Source organism: Tursiops truncatus, chromosome 5, assembly GCF_011762595.2.
Source record: "Tursiops truncatus isolate mTurTru1 chromosome 5, mTurTru1.mat.Y, whole genome shotgun sequence".
Taxonomy (NCBI): domain Eukaryota; kingdom Metazoa; phylum Chordata; class Mammalia; order Artiodactyla; family Delphinidae; genus Tursiops; species Tursiops truncatus.
In genome coordinates this window covers 119,801,282-119,821,409 of record NC_047038.1, presented here as the reverse complement: position 1 = coordinate 119,821,409, position 20,128 = coordinate 119,801,282, and the positions used below count along the sequence as shown (strand labels likewise).

The window sequence follows — 20,128 nt, the reverse complement described above, 5'->3', positions numbered from 1 at the left end:
AATGAGTTTTATAACAAAATTTCTAAAGGACTTAGCATAGAACTGGTTAATCAAATGGCAAATGCAACGGGAAACAGTAAGTACCCTTCTTTCATTACCTTGCTTTCCAGGGTGTTTCATTTTTCAAGAAATGATTTTGTGGGTGTATTTTTTAAACTACTTGGAAGAAAGCCACTTCAGACTGTGTTTAGAAGCTAAGTAAATACAGGAGTCTCCAGAACTGAGATGCAGAGGGCATTTTATTGCATGAATCAAGGCAGAATTAGGAACCTCAAGTGACCCATGGGATTGACCACAGACTTCTAAGTGCTAATTTTAATAAACCATGGTTCTTGAATGACATTTTCCACATCAGGCACTGCCTGGGTGGGTGTCAGGGCAAAGTACAAATTATTTGAGTTTAATCCTCAACTGCTACACATTTTGCAGATGTGTATTCACTTTTATTCTTGTTTGTCTTGGGTGCAGTCATATTATGAGATGGATGAGGTTTTGGTTTGCCAAAGGTACTTGTCAGACATATATTGCCTACAAAATAGGTTCTACTCATCAGAGCCCACAACACTACCACAAAACAATGTTCTTCTTATGAAGGAAAAATTACCCTCTTCTTTAAGTTCCTTTATGTGGTGACTAATTAAATAGAATGATTAGTTTACAATTATGGTGTGAAATTCAACTTTTTCTAGATAACCTTTTTTACGTCGTGCCTAAGATGATTACAATAAAAAAGGGGGGAAAGGGAGGTTCTCGATGTGTTTCTAGACAACAGTGGGCCTTGGGCGTCCACAGTCCCCACTTGCTGTGTCATTCTACCCTAGAGGTCTCCCAAGAAGAGACTTGGAGACTGTGAGTCACCTGCAGCTGCTTTTTCTTAAGGACTATGGGTATGCCAACAGTGCATCCTGTATTTATAATGAACGGGATCTGATAAGGCTCTTACAGAAGATTGCTAGCTTTTGTACTCAGGATAGCTTGACTAAAAGTACAGATTACTTCCAGTCACAGAGGCCAGAGTAAGGGAAGTCCTTGTTGTGAAGATACATGTGGACTGGAACTGGAAAACTGTCAGGAATCAGGGGATCTCTCAGAACTGCTACTCTCTCTGTCTCGCCTGAACAACTTAATCTTGCTCGCGGGGTCTCTCTATTTCCGCACATAGTCTCTCTCCATTCTTCTTCTACCAACTCTGCTTACTCATAATACCTGCTTCCTTATGCCGCAGGCATACGCACCAATCACCGTGGCTGTCTCAGACTCACTCTACTAAAACCTTGCTACTACAGTTCCTCCGACTTTTTGGTTTCTTTGGGTTTTCTAGTTCAGATTACCCAGAAGGGAATTTTATTGGCCTAGATCAACATTCTCTTTCTTTTTAAACAAATCTTTATTTGGAAACTCACCACTTAATGCACTCATTTTAAGTACACAACCCAATAATATTTAGTAAATGTATAGGGTTGTGTGACCATCACTGTACTACAGTTTCAGAACCTTTTCTTCAACACAAAAAACTTCCTTGGGTCTCTCTGCAGTCAATCCCCAGGCCCATCTCCAGGTGTAGACAGCCACTTATCTGCTTTCTGTCCCTATAAAAATATCCTTTCTGGATACTTCACAGAAACGGAATCATATACGTTGTATTTTGAGAAAGACTTCTTTCACTGTATGATGTTCTTCAGATTCATGCTATTACAGAATGTATCAGGATTTTGTTCCTTTAAATTGCTGAATAGTATTCTATTATATGGATATCCCATGTTTTGGAATATTACAGATGAATTCCAAATGGAAAATCAAATGAGATATTCTATTTCGCCACTTAATGGACATTTGGATTATTTTCAGTGTTTGACCATTATGAATCATGCTATTCTTAACACATTAATCACACCCTGTTTTGATTACTATAGCTTTAGAGTAAATTTTGAAATTGGCTGTGTTCGAGTCTTCCAATCTTGTTGTTCTTTTTCAAAAGTGTTTTGACTATTCAAGGTCCTTTTCATTTCCATATATATTTTAGGATTGATTTATCAATTTCTATGCAAAAAACCTGCTGGTATTCTAATAGGGATTGCACTGACTAATTTATCAATTATTGATCAACTTGGAAGCAACTGCCGTCTTAAAATATCAAGTCTTCCAATCCATAAACATGTAATGTTTGTTTGTTTATTTATTTATTTATTCTTTGCAATGTTAAATACGTATTTGAATTTTAATCGTGAGGTTATGCTGATGCCTTTGGTTTCAATATGATAATGCAGTGTTTTCTTTCCTTCCCCCATTCTGTATTTGTATCTCCCCTTTTCACATTGAGAACACATCTATATGTTTTTTCAATCTTGTAGTACCAAGTATTTAGATTCGCTATATTCATTTCAATAAAACAAACTCATCAAGTGAATTTCAGGATTTCTCTGCAGTGTTTTCCTTTTCTCTCCCCCTCTTTATCTGTTCTACTGAGGAGGGTATGCAGCTAAGACTATGTTGTTTAAAGTACTTGGATTCTTTTTGTGTGCTTTTTAAACAATTTTATATATGGTTAGGTAAAGTATTTCTGTTTGCATTTAACTTTTTCTATTTCTGTCTTTGTTGATGGTCATATACTTAGAAACAAATATATTTGTTACGAAAATTGACGGTAGGTTATTACAGTATAAAACCTAAGGAAGCAAATGTTCAAAACATTCATCATTGGCTTTAAAAAAATTTTAAACATACAGAAGCAACACACTCACATTCTACTTTTCTTTCCCCCGCGATTCCATCTTTCTTGTGAACCCTTGAAATGGCTTTGTGTGGCTAAAGTCAGAATCAAAATGATGTCATTTTTGCATCTCACTAGCACTTTCCCACCGGCAGTAATGTTTTAAAATCTGATTTCTTTGCTCAAGTACCAGATGTAATTGTACTAATGAAAAATTTTCTTTTTTGATCCTTAGTGGGCTTGTCTGAATCACTAAAACTAACAAGTGGTCTTTTCATATAATACTAAAATAAATGTATTATTTAAATTGTGTGTGCATTACATTAAAAATGCATATATTGCCTTTCGCTCCCTGCTCTGCTGTGTCTGGCCTGCTGGCTCACACCTGCCACATCTCCCGTATGTGCTCTGATACCAGGCTCCACAATGTGAATGTCCAGAGCATGTGATCAGAACAGGCTCAGCTCTGCTTTGGCTTTGGGGGTCCCTTAGTTCTTTTGCTCCTCTTGCCTGGAAACTGACCCCATGATGTGTCCTTTTTAGGGTCCCAGACACCCACTAGAGCCCCTCCAGCTGATGTGCCAGGTACCACTGACTAGTCTTACTTAGTTCAGTTATACTCATATGACTATCTGCCTTAAGACAAAAAACTCAGGGAGGTGGCAGTGTGCAATGAAGAAGAGAACACAGGGCAAGGAATCAGATATGCCCAGTTGTTAATTCTGGTACTCACTAGCCCTACTGATGGGGACAAATCTTTCTTGATAATTCACTCCATTACCTCATTAGATCACTGGCTTATGATAAAAGGATATAACTCAGGGACAGCCAGATGGAAGAGATGCACGGGACAAGGTATGGAGAAAGGATGTGGAGCTTCCATGTCCTCTCCTAGTGCACCACTCTCCTCAAATCTTCACATGTTCACCAAATCAGAAATTTCCATTTATATATTTAATTTCTCACAGAAGTGTTTTATAGTTCAGTGTACAAATCTTGCATTTCTATCGTTAAATTTACTCTTAAATACTTTATTCTTTCTGATGCTATTATGAATGGAATTGTTTCCTTATTTTTTGGATTGCCATTGCTAACGTAAAGAAATATGATTTATTTGTGCATATCTTGGATCCTCTGGTATAGAATACTCTTTATTAGTTCTAGTAGCTTTACTGTGAAATCTTTGGGTTTTCTACATAGATAATGATGCAGTCTACTGAGAGAAACACATTTATTTCCTCCTTTCCAATCTGGATGAATCATTCTATCTGTCCCTTTCTATCTATCTATCTATCTATCTATCTATCTACCTATCTATCAGCTTATTGCACTGTCTAGAACCTCTAGTTATAATTTTGAATAGAGTTGGGGAGAGTGGAATCTTTGTTTTGTTCCAGATCTTAAGAGTAAAGTATTAAGTCTTTCGCTATTAAGTATGATGTTTGCTGTATATTTTTCATAGATATCCTTTACCAGTTTGAGGAAGTTCCATTTTATTTATATTTAATGGAGTTTTAATTATGAGTGGGTGTTATATTTTGTCAAATACTTTTTCTGCATTTACTGAGTCTACTAATATGGTGTATTACATTACTTGATTTTCATATGTTAAACCAACCTTGCATTCCTGGATAAATTCCATTTGTTCATTCTTTATATCACTTTTCATATGTTACAGATTTTTTTGTAATATTTTATTAAGGATATTTGTATCTGTGTTCATGATGGATATTGGTCTGTAGCTTTCTTTATTTGTGTTTTCTTTTCATTCTTTTCTATCTTTGGTGTTAGGGTAATACTGGTCTCAGATAATTATCTGTGCGATGTTTCCTCTACATCATGAAAGAGTTTGAGAAGAATTAGTATTACTTCTTTTGTGAATATTTTGATAGAATCCACACTTGATGCCATCCTGCTTGGAGTTTTCTCCATGGGCCCATTTTTAACTTTCTAATGCAGAATCTTAAATTGCTTTAGGTCTTTTCAGTCTTCCTATCTTCTTGAGGCAGTTTTAGCAATTTGTTTCTAAGAATTTTTCCATTTCATCAAAGTTGTCTCATTTTTTGGCCAAGCTCACCTTTTTGTGCCAGGTGATATCATAGATTATTGCTCAGGCTTGGACTGATCCTCCTTGGCATCCACTCATTTGTGGCTATGGAGGGATAGAGTATCACTGTACAAAGCAAAGTCGCTAAATGGTTGTCCCATTTGGTAGAGACAAGGAGAGAATATAAGTAAGGCATTGTTCTTTGGTAGCTGTGGGCTGGAAAACATTCTGAGTTTAGTTCTATCCAATATACTAGTTTAACATTTCAGCACAAATTCTTGTACTTACTCTTGGATTGGGGACTTTGTAATGTTGAAGTAGCATTTGGAAGTGGACGATTTATCACTGTTGTTCTTGTAGTGATGAACGCAGTCTTCGTGACACCTTTGGCTGTAGATCCTAATTATGTAAAAAAGAATGAGTAGCCATCAGGGGTGTAAACAATCACTAGATCATATCATTAATATTAATATAAACATCCAGTTACAACTTGAAGATTAGTTACTTAAAGTCCTCTGATCAAGATATAGAAATCCAGTGTTTTGATGTCTGTCTTTTGGTGAGTCAGTTAACTACATTTTTAAAAGTGGAGGGACATTAGACTCTCCTACATGTCTGATATAGGTTATTTCACTTGATCATAACAGTAATTCTATGAATTAAGTAGTAATTATGATCATAATTTTACGTATGATTCTGAAAAGTTATATAATTTTCCCCCAGTCACAGAGAGCCAAACGTTTCTGATGTAAAACTTAGTTGCTCAGCTACCCTAGAAATGGGGTGGTAAGGCAGCAGTAGTAGTTGAAAGCGGTAGTATGATTCCCATGCTGTCTAGGAGAGAATTTTCAGGTAGGTGGAATAGCAGGGAGGAGAGAGATAACAAGAAGTAAACAGAATAAACTTTTAATTATATTTAGTTCATTTTGGGGGGGCAAAAAGGAAATTCAGCAACAAAGAAAAAATAAGCTGAGTTTTCAGAAATAGCATTGGAATAAGATTACTTTAAATAGTCTATATTTGCACAAATATTATAAAACAAAATGATTGATGACCTTCAGTCTTTTCAAAGTCTAGCATGGGGAACATTGAGTTAGTAAAGAAAAGATAGGCATGCTGGTTAGTGCACGCTTAGCTAGATATGATGTTGGCTGGAGATGGGGGGAAGACAGTTTGATAGACTCCTCCCACAAAGAGGTCTGGAAGCCTGAACTGCTGGTGCCTTCCAGAAGTGCCAATCAGCTTTCATTCTGTGGCAATAAGCATCTATAGTGCAATGCAAATTCTTAGTGCACTTGAGAGATTCATGCTGGAGAAGTTTATAGTTTGCAGGAAGACCTCATAGACGGTGGGTAAATATGTCTTCAGGCAAAAAGCCTTTAGAAATTGATATGCTAAAGAAAGTGAATAAATTTGAATAGAGGCTATAGGATTAACACTGCATATGAGAAAGAATGAGTGAAAATGGTCACCAACTTCAGAGGAATCTTGATTAAATTGAGAGGGAAATACTTGAGGAAGAAAAGAAATGTCTTATTATGTAAGGAAAGCAGAAATTGATCTTTGTAATAGTATGGAAGTGGGAAAGTTACAGAAACTCAACACTTGAGGATGAAGGAACGTGGGGATAAAGATCTTGCTTCTCACTGGAACTCCAAGAACATATGCTTTGAAAACATCAGAACAGGAGTTCTTCTTCAGAAATCTTCAGAGAAGAATTCTTCTGAGCTAAAATTGGAAACCATGAAAAAGCTATCCTGATGGGCTAAAGAATTCCCTTGTATAAAGCAGACTCAACAGTCTCGGTGATGGGAAAAAATAGAATGTATAGCTAAGGAAGATGCGAGGAGCTGCCAGTTTACGAAAATACAAAGAGAAAAGGAGAATAATGGAGTAGCTGGGGGTACAACCCCCAAAATTTTATTTAGAGAATTGCTTATTATTAATGTGGAATATACTTCACAAATGAGAATAGAATTAGAGCCCACACTCAATTCAGGACAGGTTGTCAATTACACATGTCAATTAGGCCATGGAAGGAGACAGGAATGTTTTGAAAGTGATCCAAATATTTAGAAATATTCATGGTGGACTATGAAAATAGAATAGAATGAAAGATGTATTGAATGAAAAGTGAAAAGAATGAAAAATGTGGAGACTAATGCTGCCACAGGCATAAACTTTCAAACTTTACTGGTGTACTAAATATTTCAAATCCTAATCTCAGAAGAAAAGAAAAAGAGTAACCTACATTTATTAAAATATGAGAATCATAGTCTTATACTAACATCTTCTTGGGAAAATGTTCCCAATTGCACTTCAGGTTCACAGGTAGTAGATTCTGGACTTCTGCCAAGAAGTGATTGACACCCCAGAGCAAAAGGAAACCAATCTCAAAGCTGTTCTTTAAACTTATACGGTTTGCTCTCTTTCAGTTTTTCTGTCTGTCCATTTTCCCCCAGAAAACACTATATATCAGCAGTGGTCTACAGGTGTGACTCACACTGTTAAGTCTAGGTAATAATATATGTATTAGATTTGACAAACATTATTTTGCTTGAGCAATACTAATTTAAATCACAGCATCAAGATAATAGTGGCTTTACCTTTAGGACTTGTGTTTTTGAAATTTATGTTCTTTTAAGTCTTAGAATTTGATACAGGTGGAATGTATGAAAGACAAAATATGAGGAATTTTTAAACCATATTGAACTTGAAATAAAGAATCAAACACAAGAGATGCTTGAGAAAGTCTCATCGATACCAGAGTGTAAATGCAGAGAAGAGACTTTGACTCCAACCAGAGCCCTAAGTTAGAACCATTGGCTAGAACTAAGCAGAATGAGGAATATGGGCTGTTTTATAATTTGTCTTGGTATTATCAATGTGAGATTCATGTTGTATGTTTTGGGGGGTTAAATTTTGGGGAGTAAGCAACAAATGTGAACTTTAATTATATTAGGAATTTAAGGTGTGTTTACAACGGACTGACTTGGAAGGGAGGATGTATGGAGTTCAATTGCGAAGCAAAGGGGATTAAGCAGCTTTATTCCTTTGAAATTACATAATTTGACTTACGGTATTGTTTTGTCCAATATGCGTAACAAAAGCTTCTTGTGTGGTCACTTTGTCTTCAGAAATAGAATATGGGATAAGTGACTTTTTGACGAAATCAACATTTACTAAAACATGCTATAGAATACTAGTACTTTGGTATGTTACTTTGTTTATGTTAAAAAACACTTTTATAGTCAAATTATTTGGAGCTGCATAGTTTCTGAAAAAACATCAAATGAATGTCTTTGTGTTAGGATTACTGAGAATTTTTACAGATGTTATTGTGCCTTGTAAAACCCTCTGAGGGTAGTATTTTCTAAAACAATTGCCCACGTAGCTCCATTTTCAGGCATCGTTTTATGGGCTAATGCTTCATAGAAATTATGTACCCATAGCAATGAGGGTAGTCTGGGGTAAAATTATTTAATATCCTGATTTACTTAAGTGACTTCTGAGGTAATATTAAAGAGCCCACAGAAAGACTGTGAAGGGCCTATATGTTTATACCAATGATCCTAGGAAGATGTGTCAAAGCAGTGGCAAAGAACGGAAAAGAAGCTGCTTGAGGTTTTGCTCAGATTCTTCTGAACGCCTCCATTGGAGTGAAAAGCAATACCTCAGAATGTAAATAAGTTAAAATGCTAAACCCAAGGGAAAAAGATGTGAAGGAATGTCGGCCAAATACCTGAACAATTCAAAGAGAACGTAAGACGTCGTTCTCTCCAGTACTCACTCCTGAGGAAGAGGAGCTCAGATCATGCAACCAGACTATCCCGGTGTCCCCAGAGATTCTGGAGAAGCACAAAATGGTGCTGGTGGAGGAATGTACGTAAAGTAGGACTATAGCTTTCAGTGGGAGACAAGAAGAGGGGAAAGTTTTATTTCTATATAGATTTAAATTTCCTTTTTCTTTTCCATATTATTTAGAGGGTAGATTAAGGTAGGCATTAAGGGTCCCTTGGAATTGGGTGTTTAGCAATATCCTACCTCTTGCAAAACCATCAAGTACCGTGTAGTATGACCCCAGGAAAGTAGGCCCCAGCAGACTGCTGAGAGCTCCCTGCTGTTTAGGCCTGGCCTAATAAGGTGTTTAGGTGTCTCCAGATTTATCAATTCTCTAACCCAATTTACCAAGGTAAGCTCATATAGGAACTTGGGACTGATCCTAGGTCATGAATAAACTTACATCTGTACTTAGAGTGGCTTTTTGCATTATATATCCCCCAAATCAAGTGGGTTGAGGTATTTGGTGCCCTCGGAGCAATGTAGTAATGTTTTAATCCCTTCGTTCTTTCTTGGAGACTTCACTAACAAATAGATGTTGACTTTCTATTTCCTTAAGATCTATTTTAACAGTGTTTCTTGGAGCCAGAGCAAATATTGGTAGGAGCTTCTTCTTTATTTTCTCATATCAATTGATCCTATTTACCCATAAATTCTTACATAGGAAAAATCAGCAACAGTGCTTATGGGGACATTAAAAGCTTCTCAAACATTTGAGCTGCCCCTTTGGAAAAACTGTAATTAACCATTACAGATGAGGTTATTCCCAGCTTAGATGGAGGGTGCAAAAGAATTGCTTTGTTTGTTTTCCAGTTGTAGAACACATTCATTACTTATTTTACTATGAATAGAATTTAACTAAACAGAATAATGACTTATTTCAGTAAATTTTAACTGTACTATTAAAGTCCTAAGGGTCCAGTAGGGAAGCCTCACAGGCTTGGCGGTAAGAGAGAGAAATGGCTGGCAGTCCACCCTGCACATACCACCACACTGCTTCAAACTGGGCGGTTCAACTTCTATTTGTCTGATATATTCACATTTTGGACTTTTGCAAAAGATTTTATGAGAAACGTTCCTGCTAATTACAAACAATTTTAGACAACAACTAATTGCATTAATTATGAGGGTCCTAAAATCAGACATTGTCTGACCACACTGAAAGTAAGATGAACAGCAGAGTAGGCAGAAATAACAAGATCTTGTGTTATTGTGAAATTCATGTGCTAATAATGTTTCTACACTATGCTCAAGAATATCACCTTTCACTTGGACTTATTTACTCTTTTTAAAACACAATGCTAACAAGTTGGTTGTGTGTGTTTATGTATGTGTGTATGTGTTTTCCACTTAAAGGAGCAACCTAAAAGAAATAACCATTCATAGAAGGCTGGCAATCTCACCCAAAATATAGCCTAAAAGCAGGGAAAGAATGAGAACATGCACCAAAAAGGGAAAAGAAAGGCAAAAAGTTACAGAATTCTGTGACTATTTTGTGTAGGAAAGAAAAGTGCTATATAAGCACTGTTAAAACCTGAGGGGCTCACTATTAAATAGTGAAGTCTAAATAGTTGAGATTAAAATAGTAATACTCATTAAGTAATAGTTGATTATGAATTAGTTCAATAGAGAGAAAAATTTAAAATTAAAGAGCCAACTTTCAAATTCCAAATTGTTATTACGAATTTTGTGCTTTCTTGTTAAGTCATCTAAGCTCTCTGAAACTCAGTTTTTCGGTTTTTAAACAATTTTAAAATAATCTTTAAAAAATGATAATATATCCTGAGGTGTGGGCAAGAGGATGGGGTAGGAAGACGCTGAGCTAACTCTGCCCACAGGTACAGCAAAATTACAACTATTTACAGGAGAACTGTCTATGAAAGTCACCTGAAGACTAGCAGAAAAGATTTTCCACAACTAAAGATACAAAGAAGGAACCACAACAGGACAGGTAGGAGGGGTAGAGATGAAGTATAGTGAAGACCCACACCCACGGATAGGTGACACACAAACGGGAGGATTATCACAATTCCAGAGGCTCTCCCCAAGGAGCGAGGGGTCTGAATTCTACATTGGGACCCACTACCTGCATGTCCTACACTCCCAGGAAAATGAGTGCCCAGAACACCTGGCTTTGAAGGCCTGCAGGGCTTGTGTAATGGGAGAGCCAGAGGGCTATAGGAAACAGAGACCCCACTCTTAAAGGGCTCACGCAAAGTTTCACATGCTCCGAGTTCCAGTCCAGAGGCAGTAATTTGAAAGGAGCCTGCGTCAGATTCATTTGCTGATCTTGGAGAGCCTCACAGAGAGAGAGGAAGCCACGCGGATTCCCCTTGGGAACATAGATGCTGGCAGCAAACATTCTGGGGAGCTTGTTCTACCGTGAGGATGCTGGCGATGACAAGCACAATTTTGGAAACCTCCCTCCAGCCTTGAAGCGCCAGGGACTTACCCACCCACCAGCAGGCAGGCACCAGTCCCTAGAGATCTGGGGCTCTGCAACCAGCTGCTCCGGGTCCCAACCCCACCTGCCAACAGGCTGTCACCAGCCCTAGGACTCCCCAGGTTGCACAGCAGCCACACTGGGACCTGGTCCTATCTACCAGCAGGAAGGCACCAGCTCCGGGACCTGCTGGGTCACACAGCCAGCCATGCCAGATCCTGGCCCTACCTACCCGTGGGCTGGCAGCCACCATATGAGTCACAGCTTGGCAGCCAACTGTCCTGGGGCCAGCCCTGCCTACCAGTGTGCCCACAGTAGTTGGTTCCACCACAACAGAAGGACCCACACAGTCACCACAGGGGGCACCCCTAGAGCATACAGCTCTGGTGACCAGAAAGATGTGGGCTGCTGAGCCCCATAGGATGTCTCCTACATAAGGCCACTTCTCAAAGACTGGAAAAAATAACCAACCTACCTAAGACATAGAAATAAATGTACAGAGATAGGCAAAATGAAGAGACAAAAGAATATGTTCCAAATGAAGGAACAAGACAAAACCCAAGAAGAAGAACTAAGTGAAGTGGAGATAAGTAATCTACATGATGAAGAGGTCAAGGTAATGATCATGAAAATGCTCAGTGAACTTGGGAGAAGAATGAATGATCACGTTGAGAAGTTAATAAAGAGTTAGAAAATATAAAAAGAATCAAATGGAGCTGAAGAATACAATAACTGAAATAAAAAATACAGTAGAAGGAATCAACAGGAGATTAGATGATACAGAGGAACGATCAGTGAACTGGAGACTGAGGAGTGAAAAATCACCCAAGCTGAACAAAAAAGAGAAAAAGAATTTTAAAAGGTGGGGACAGTTTAAGAGACCTCTGGGATAAGATCAAGCATACTAACATTCACATTATAAGGGGTCCTAGAAGGAGAAGAAAGAGAGAAAGAAGCAGAGAACATATTTGAAGAAATAATAGCTGAAAACTCCCCTAAGCTGGGAAAGGAAACATGCATCTATTTCTGGAAAGTACAGAGAGTTCCAGACAAGATGAACCTAAAGTGGTTTACAGCAAGAAACATAATTAAAATGACAAATATTAAAGATAAGAAGAGAATCTTAAAAGCACCAAGAGAAAAGCAACTAGTTACATACAAGAGAACTCCCATAAGACTGTGAGCTGAATTTTCAGCAGAATCTTTGTAAGCCGGAAGGGAGTGGCATGATATATTCAAGGTAATGAAAGGAAAAAACCTACAACCAAGAATAATCTAACTGGAAAACATATCATTCAGATTTGAAGAAGAGATAAAGAGTTTTACAGGCAAGCAAAGGCTAAAAGAGTTCAGCACCACTAAACCAGCTCTACAAGAAATGTTAAAGGGATTTCCCTAAGTGAAGTAGAAAAGACCACAACTAGAAATATGAAAATTATGAAAGTAGAGATCTCATTGGTAAAAGCAAACATACAGTAAATGTAGTAGATCAACCTCATAAAGCTAGTAGGAAAGTTAAAAGACAAGGCAGTAAAATCATCTAGACTAACAATAAGTATTTAAGGGATACCTAAAACAAAAAGATGTAGAAGTTGATGTCAAAAACATTAAACATATATAGAGAGAGAGAAAGAGAGAGAGAATTATATATAAATCTCATGATAATCACAAACCAAAAATCTATAATAGAGACACAAAAAAGAGAAAGAAATCCAAACATAACACTAAAGATTGTCATCAAATCATAAGGGAATAGAGCAAAAGAAGAAAGGAAGAGAAAAGAAGTACAAAACAACCAGAAAACAATTAACAAAATGAAAATAAATACATACCTATCAATAATTACCTTAAATGTAAGTGAATTAACTGTTCCAGTCAAAAGACATAGAGTGGCTGAACGGATTAAAAAAACAAAACAAAACGAAAAACAAGACCCATATATACACTGCCTACAGGAGACTCACTTCAGATCTAAAGACACACATAGACTGAATGTGAGAGGATGGAAAAAGGTATTCCATGCAAATGAAAATGAAAAGAAAGCTGGGGTAGCAGTACTCATAACAGACAATTTAGACTTTTTTTAAAATTTATTTTTAAAAAACCACTTTATTGGGGTATGATTGCTCAAAGTCCATTAAACACTTCATACCTTAGACACATTTTTATCATGGTATATATTAGAGCTACTTACTTCTTTTTAAATCCATGTATTATAATTTATTTAACCAAACCCCTGTAGGTGGGCTGTTGAGTTTAATTGAATTAACAAACAAATCAAGCTGAGCAATGTGCAATATTGCCCATTCAGGCTGGAGTTGCAAAATCGAAATATTTTCCTCCCTTTCATCTAAGTCTACACAGCTCTGGCCCCCACATTTTAGCAATTGAAAAAGTAATTAATTCTGACTGTTGGTCAGAAAAATGCACGGTCCAGAGCATTCTAGGAAGTCAGGCAGAGGGCAGCTTGCCAGGACACAGCCCTTCCAGTGGGAGTAGCATTCTGAACTCTTGAACGTAAACTTCTGGCAGTATTTACTCCACTTTGAGTTACTCAAAATAGACTTTAAAATAAGACTGCAACAAGAGATGAAGAAAGACATTATCTAATGATCAAGGGATCAACCCACAAGATCAAATAATTGTAAATATACATGCATCCAACATAGCAGCACCTACATATATAAGGCAAATATTAACAAAAATAAAGGGAGAATTGACAATAACACAATAATAATAGAAGACTTTAACACCCCAGTTGCATCAACTACCAAAACTGAGTCAAGAAGAAATAGAAAATCTGAAAAGGCCTATACCAAGTAAAGAGATTGAATTAGTAATCAAAAGCTTTCCACAAAGAAAATCCCAGATTTTCACTGGTACCTTCTACCAAACATTTAAAGAATATTTACCATCAATTGTTTACAAATTTTTCCAAAAATTAGTAGAGACGAAAACACTTCACAGTGCATCCTATGGGGCTATTATTAACCCGATACCAAAATCAGACAAAGACAACAGAAGAAAACTACAAACTTATATCTCTTATGAATACAGACATGAAAATTCTTAACAAAATAATTGATAACAAATCTAGCAACATATAAAAGGCATGATATACCATCACCAGGTGGGATTTACCACAGGAATGCAAGATTGGTCCCACATGTGAAAATCAGTGTCATATACCATATTAATAAAATAAGGGATTAAAAACCACAGAATAATCTTAATACACTAAGAACGGCATTTAACAAAATCTAACACTTTTGCATGATGAAAACACTCAGCAAACTAGTAATATAAGAGGACTTCCTCAACCTGATTAAGGGCATCTCTGAAAAACCTACAATAATATCATACTTAATGGTGACATACTGAAAGCATTCCCCTAAGATTGGGAACAAGAAAAGGAGCCCTCTCTCACCACTTCCATTCAATATTGAACTGGAAGTTCTAGTCAGGGCAAATAGGCAAGAAAATAAAAGACATCCATATTGGAAAGGAGGAAGTAAAACTATCTCCACTTGCAGATGAATCTTATATATAGAAAATACTAAGGAAAACACACACCACACACACACACAACTTGAACCAATAAATGAGTTCAACAAGGTGGAAGGATATAATACCAGTATATGAAAATAAATTGTATTTCTATACAGTAGCAATGAACAATCCAAAAACAAAATTGAGGAAAATGATTCCATTTACAGTAGCAATAAAATGAATAAAATATTAGGAATAAATTGAACAAAAGAAGTGAATGTCTTCTGCACTGAAAACTATAAACATTATCAAAGGATATTAAAGAAGACCTAAATAAAGGCATCCTGTATTCATGATTTGGAAGACTTACAGCTGTGAAGATGGCCGTACTTCCCAAATTGATCTATAGATTCAATGCAATCCCTATCACAATCCCAGCTGACTTTTTGCAGAAAGTTAGGACAAGTTTATCCTAAAATTCATATGGAAATTCAAGTGACCCAGAATAGTCAAAACAATCTAGAAAAAGAAGAAAAAGTTGGAGGATTCACATTTCCCAATTTCAAAACTTAACGCAAAGCTATGATAACCAAGACTGTATGATTCTGGCATAAGAATAGATATATAGATAAATGGATTAGAATTGAAAGTCCAGGAGTAAAAACATACCTTTATGGCCAGCTGACTTTTATCAAGGGTTCTACCATAATTCAAATGGGAAAAGAATAGTCTATTCAACAAATGGTGTCAGGACAACTGGATGACTACATGCAAAAGAATGAAGCTGGACATCTAACTCACACTATATCAAAGACTTTAAAAGCTGAAAGTATCAACTTCTTAGAAGAAAACGTTGGTCTAAATCTTTGTGATCTTGAGTTGAGCAAGTATTTCTCTGATTTGATCCACAGCATAAACTACTAAAGGAAACCAGAATATGTCACCCCAAAATATGCATCTTTGATATAAAATTATTTTAAACTGAATGCAATTAAGAAGTAGCAAATGCATAAAAATGCCTCCCTTATCTGCCTAAAGGCAGGATATAAATTTTCCTTTTACCGGAGACAGACTCATCAGTGCAGAGAAGGTACCCTTATACCTTTCTGGTGGGAATGTAATATAGTGAAGCTGCTTTGGAAATCAGTTCCTCAAAAAGTTAAACATAGAGTTACCATGTGACTCCACAATTCCACTTCAAGGTATTCACTGTTGACCTGAAGCCAACGGACTGACAGATATTTCTCCAGCCAAGATGCACTTACTTGGGATCAGAAGAGAATTGCAATTCAGGGTCTGCAACCATGGCAAGTCATGTGTAAGTTCCCACATGGCAAGGGAAGAAGAAATTTTTATAGAGGGGAAAAGGAAGTGGGGAGGGCGATAGTACACAAAGAGTCCCTGACTTTTCATTGATTGAGTCCTTGCCAGGAAAGAAGAGAGTCTCTGCTTCCTGTTGGGCTCTGCTGTTGTCTCAGGGTGTGAGAGCTCCCTCTTCTGGCCCATCAACTCTATTTAAAATACTGAGGTTTCTGTTCATTAATTTTTGAGAATACCCAAGAGAAATGAAAACACATGGCCACACAAAAACATGTACATAATTGTTCTTAGCATCATTATTTACAATAGGCAAAAAAGTAGAAACAACCCAAATGTCCATCAACTAATAAACAGATAAACAAAATGTGGTCTGTCTACACAATGAAATATCATTCAGTAATAGAAAAAAATAAACTACAGATACATGTTATAGCATGGATGAATCTAAGAACATTATGCTAAGTGAAAGAAGCCAGACACAAAAGATCATATATCATATGATTCCATTTATATGAAATTTCTAGAATAGGTAAATTTATAGAAACAGAAAGTAGTGGTTGCCAGGGGTTAGAGGAAGGGTGGGGGAGTGATTGGTAATAGATGTAGGGTTTCTTTTGGGGGTGATGAAAATGTCCCAGATGTGTGCAGAAGCTTGTGAATACGCTAAAGCCCACTTAATTGAATACTTTAAAAGGGTGACTATTATGGTATGGTATGTGATGATATACATAAAAGAAAAATGGTGGCAAAGCAGATACATTACTCACCATTAACTGCTGTGGTTACTGAAGACAGTGTTGACAGCAGAGATGTTTCTAAGGGTTCCTTGCTGGTAGCTCCTAGATAGATGACATTATTATTAATTACAATTTCATCTCACCTGTCATGGAGTAAAGAAAAGTAAGTCAAATCTGAAGGTGAATTAAAATCCTTCTATAGGTACTGGGTAAACCTTTGTCTATCTTTATTTTTCCATTTTCCAGCTTCTTTTGTCCAAGGTGAGGAATGTAAGTACTGAATGCTTGGGTGGCCCGATAAATACACACACACACACACACACACACACACACACACACACACTTTTGTATGAGAGGTCCCAAAAGCAAATTTCTACTGCAGATTGTTACTTAGGTCTCTTTAAAAGTGAAGTATTTAAAATCATTTTATTTTTCCCAGTGGGAAAAATTACCTGGTCAATAGGACCTAGGAGTAATGTGCCTTTTTTTCCCAAAATGAGATTTCATTTTGTTGATTTAGTTGTGGCTTTGAAACTTCCAATAAACATAAATAATAAAGGAACTTGCAAACTCCTGTAATTAATTTTTTTCATTTATGATACAATTCATTGATTTCCCACTCTGTACAAAGCCCTCTCCTAGGCTTCTGAGGGCAGTACCTAACCCTTAGTCACCTCTTTTTTCCCATGCCCCTCCCCCCACTCCCCGCAGTTGCTGCATGCTCCGACTGGCCCTTAGTCATCTTTTTAATCTTCGTCGTATGAAGAATAATTCCTGGCATAGAGTGAGCATGTAGCAAATGTTGTTTCAGATAAGATGGCACTCACACAGGACAGGGGGACCAACAAAAGGATAAAGATCTGCTTTAAGTAGGGAACACAACTTACTGATTTGCTACTCATGGTAGCATTCCCTTTTCTCTTAAAACATGTTAGAATGTCCTTTTGTGATTAGGGCAAGGGTTCTATTTTTACTATGTGACATTCATAAAATCTTGGTTCTTATATATACACATGCTGTGTTTGGGGGAGGAGATATTTGGCTCTGCACAGTTTACCTAGTACTTTATTTTTTTATATCTTTATTGGAGTATAATTGATTTACAATGTTGTGTTTAGTTTCTGCTGTACAACAAAGTGAATCAGCTATATGTATACATACATCCCCATATCCTCTCCCTCGTGAGCCTCCCTCCCACCCTCGCTATCCCACCCCTCTAAATTGTCACAAAGCATCCAGCTGATCTCCCTGTACTATGCAAACAAAGCAACTGACAAAGGAAGCAACTGACAAAGGATTAATCTCCAAAATATACAAGCAGCTCTGTTATTAATACAGTTTCACCTTGTGAGCTGTGCTGCTTAAGTGGGCAACTGGAATATTTAGAAAGATATTTTTATGACTGAGAAATGACAATTTTTTCTTCTCTAAAAATAAACTTTGTATATGTAACCATCACAATAGGATCATTCCCAAACAGGAAGTGACCCAAAGCGATATCATCGAAGAAGCCCACTGTGATCTCACGGTTCTGTATTCAACCCAAAATAACACATGAGTTTCAAAATAGTGAAATAACCTAGACCTTCATAACACAGATATGAGATTCCCAAATTATTTTCCTATGATTAATTTACATGGGTGCTACTAATTTAATTTGTTAAAGTAAGTGTCATGAAGAGTTAATCCTACCTTTAGCAGATATTTCAACTGTTGATTTCTCTGCAACATTTGGTGATGACGTTGTGTTTGATGTTGGTACAGATGTTTTTGTTGCAGAAGTTGATGGTAATACAGGAGTGGCTGTATCTTTGACTTTGGAAAAAAGTAAATTGTGTTAAAGCAGTTGCATTAAAATTTACATTTATTTTGCCAGTCAATAGCCTAGTATATTTAAACAAAGTAAACTGTATGTATACTACTGCATCGGGTATGGTTTTGGAATTAATTTTCTAATTGTAATGAATTCAGCCTTGATTTCTGTATTCATTCACTAACTCCATCTGCTTCTCACCAACGGCGTGAATTTTTAAGATGGTTGGCAGAATCAGTCTGTGGTTCCGAAACAAAATAATATCTGACAAAACTAGTGAGGAATAAATGTATGAGTTTGAAGCTTAACAATATTTTTAATCCAACTAAACTAACATTGTCCAATGAAATAAATAAACAGGCACTCTCTGGGCAGTGGGTATTTTACTGAATGTTTTAGAGCATGTTAAAGTTATTAAATACTAAAATCTCAGTATTAGTGCATCTTTTTTTGGTACATAGCATTTCTCTCTCTCTCTCCATATACTACATATATATTCTAAAGAGAAAATAAATTTTAAAGAAATTCAACAATTGCAACAAGCCTACATTCTTGGGAATAGAGCCACCATAAATCTGCCTTTTCAAATGACTTATTTCTCTCAAAGGCACAGAAGTGAAGACAATACATTGTTATGTATATTATATATATATATATATATATATTTTTTTTTTTTTTTTTCAGTACGCGGGCCTGTCACTGTTGTGGCGTCTCCCGTTGCGGAGCACAGGCTCCAGATGCGCAGGCTCAGCGGCCATGGCTCACGGGCCCAGCCGCTCCGCGGCATGTGGGATCTTCCCGGACCGGGGTACGAACCCGTGTCCCCTGCATCGGCAGGTGGGTTCTCAACCACTGTGCCACGAGGGAAGCCCTATGTTTATTTTTAATAATTATTTTTTGGCAATAGAAAGCCAATATCTTACAATAATTCTTAAAACTTCCATTGCAATATTATTTTTTAAAAGTGAAGTATATAGGATTTAATTCTCAGTGATCTATGGAAAGATTTGTTTCATATAATATTATTGTAGCTTATTGGCATTTATATACTTTTTTAATCCTGCATTTGTTGGACTTGTCTCTGTATACTTACTGTTATGTTGCAGATCAAAAAACAGCAAACAAATGTTTACAAAGGATGTGGAAAAAATATTCCTGTCCATGGAAAGCACTATTTTTGTGTTGTTACTTTGTATACAGAACAGTTGACCCTTTAACAACTTGGGGGTTAGGGGCGTCTACCTTCCACGCGATAGAAAATCCAAGTATAACTTATATGTGGCCCTTCCTATCCGAGGTTTCTCTGCATCCAAAGATTCAAACAACTTCAGATTTTAGCACTGTAGTATTTACTATTGAAAAAAATCTGTGTATAAGTGGACCCACACAGTACAAACTCATGCTATTTAAGGGTCAGTTGTATACAGAGTCAGTACAACAGGTAGTTGAGAGGATGGACTTTGAATAACAAAGACTCACGTTCAAATCCCAGTCAAACTGAGTATGTCATTACAGTAATTGTATGTCATTTGTATGACTTCTCAAATTTAAATTTCATCCAAAATTTTCCTCTTTGAATCTGAGAAAAAAACCCAAAAATCTTTCAAGTCATTGAAAAGCAATATTTGAGATGTCATGAGATAGAGTGTACTTCCTGTTTTATTTTATAGACTTGAGGGCCTTGGGAGTGTTTATGCTTAGCGCTGACTTTGTTTACAGACAGCTCACA

General features: G+C 36.7%; 1 protein-coding gene across 4 annotated transcripts in view; it reads right to left on the bottom strand.

The window, feature by feature from the left end:
* Positions 1-20,128, bottom strand: part of EMCN (endomucin) — an 88,282-nt gene that overhangs the window by 39,024 nt on the left and 29,130 nt on the right. For 3 of the 4 annotated variants that reach the window (XM_073805566.1, XM_019926473.3, XM_019926472.3), the window contains exons 2-4: positions 18,279-18,401; positions 16,617-16,688; positions 5,046-5,156 (exon numbers count right to left, since the gene is read on the bottom strand). In XM_073805566.1, the coding sequence (XP_073661667.1) occupies positions 5,046-5,156; positions 16,617-16,688; positions 18,279-18,401 (306 nt within the window). The remainder of the gene's footprint in view (positions 1-5,045; positions 5,157-16,616; positions 16,689-18,278; positions 18,402-20,128) is intronic. The other variant, XM_073805567.1, reaches the window with a different exon arrangement.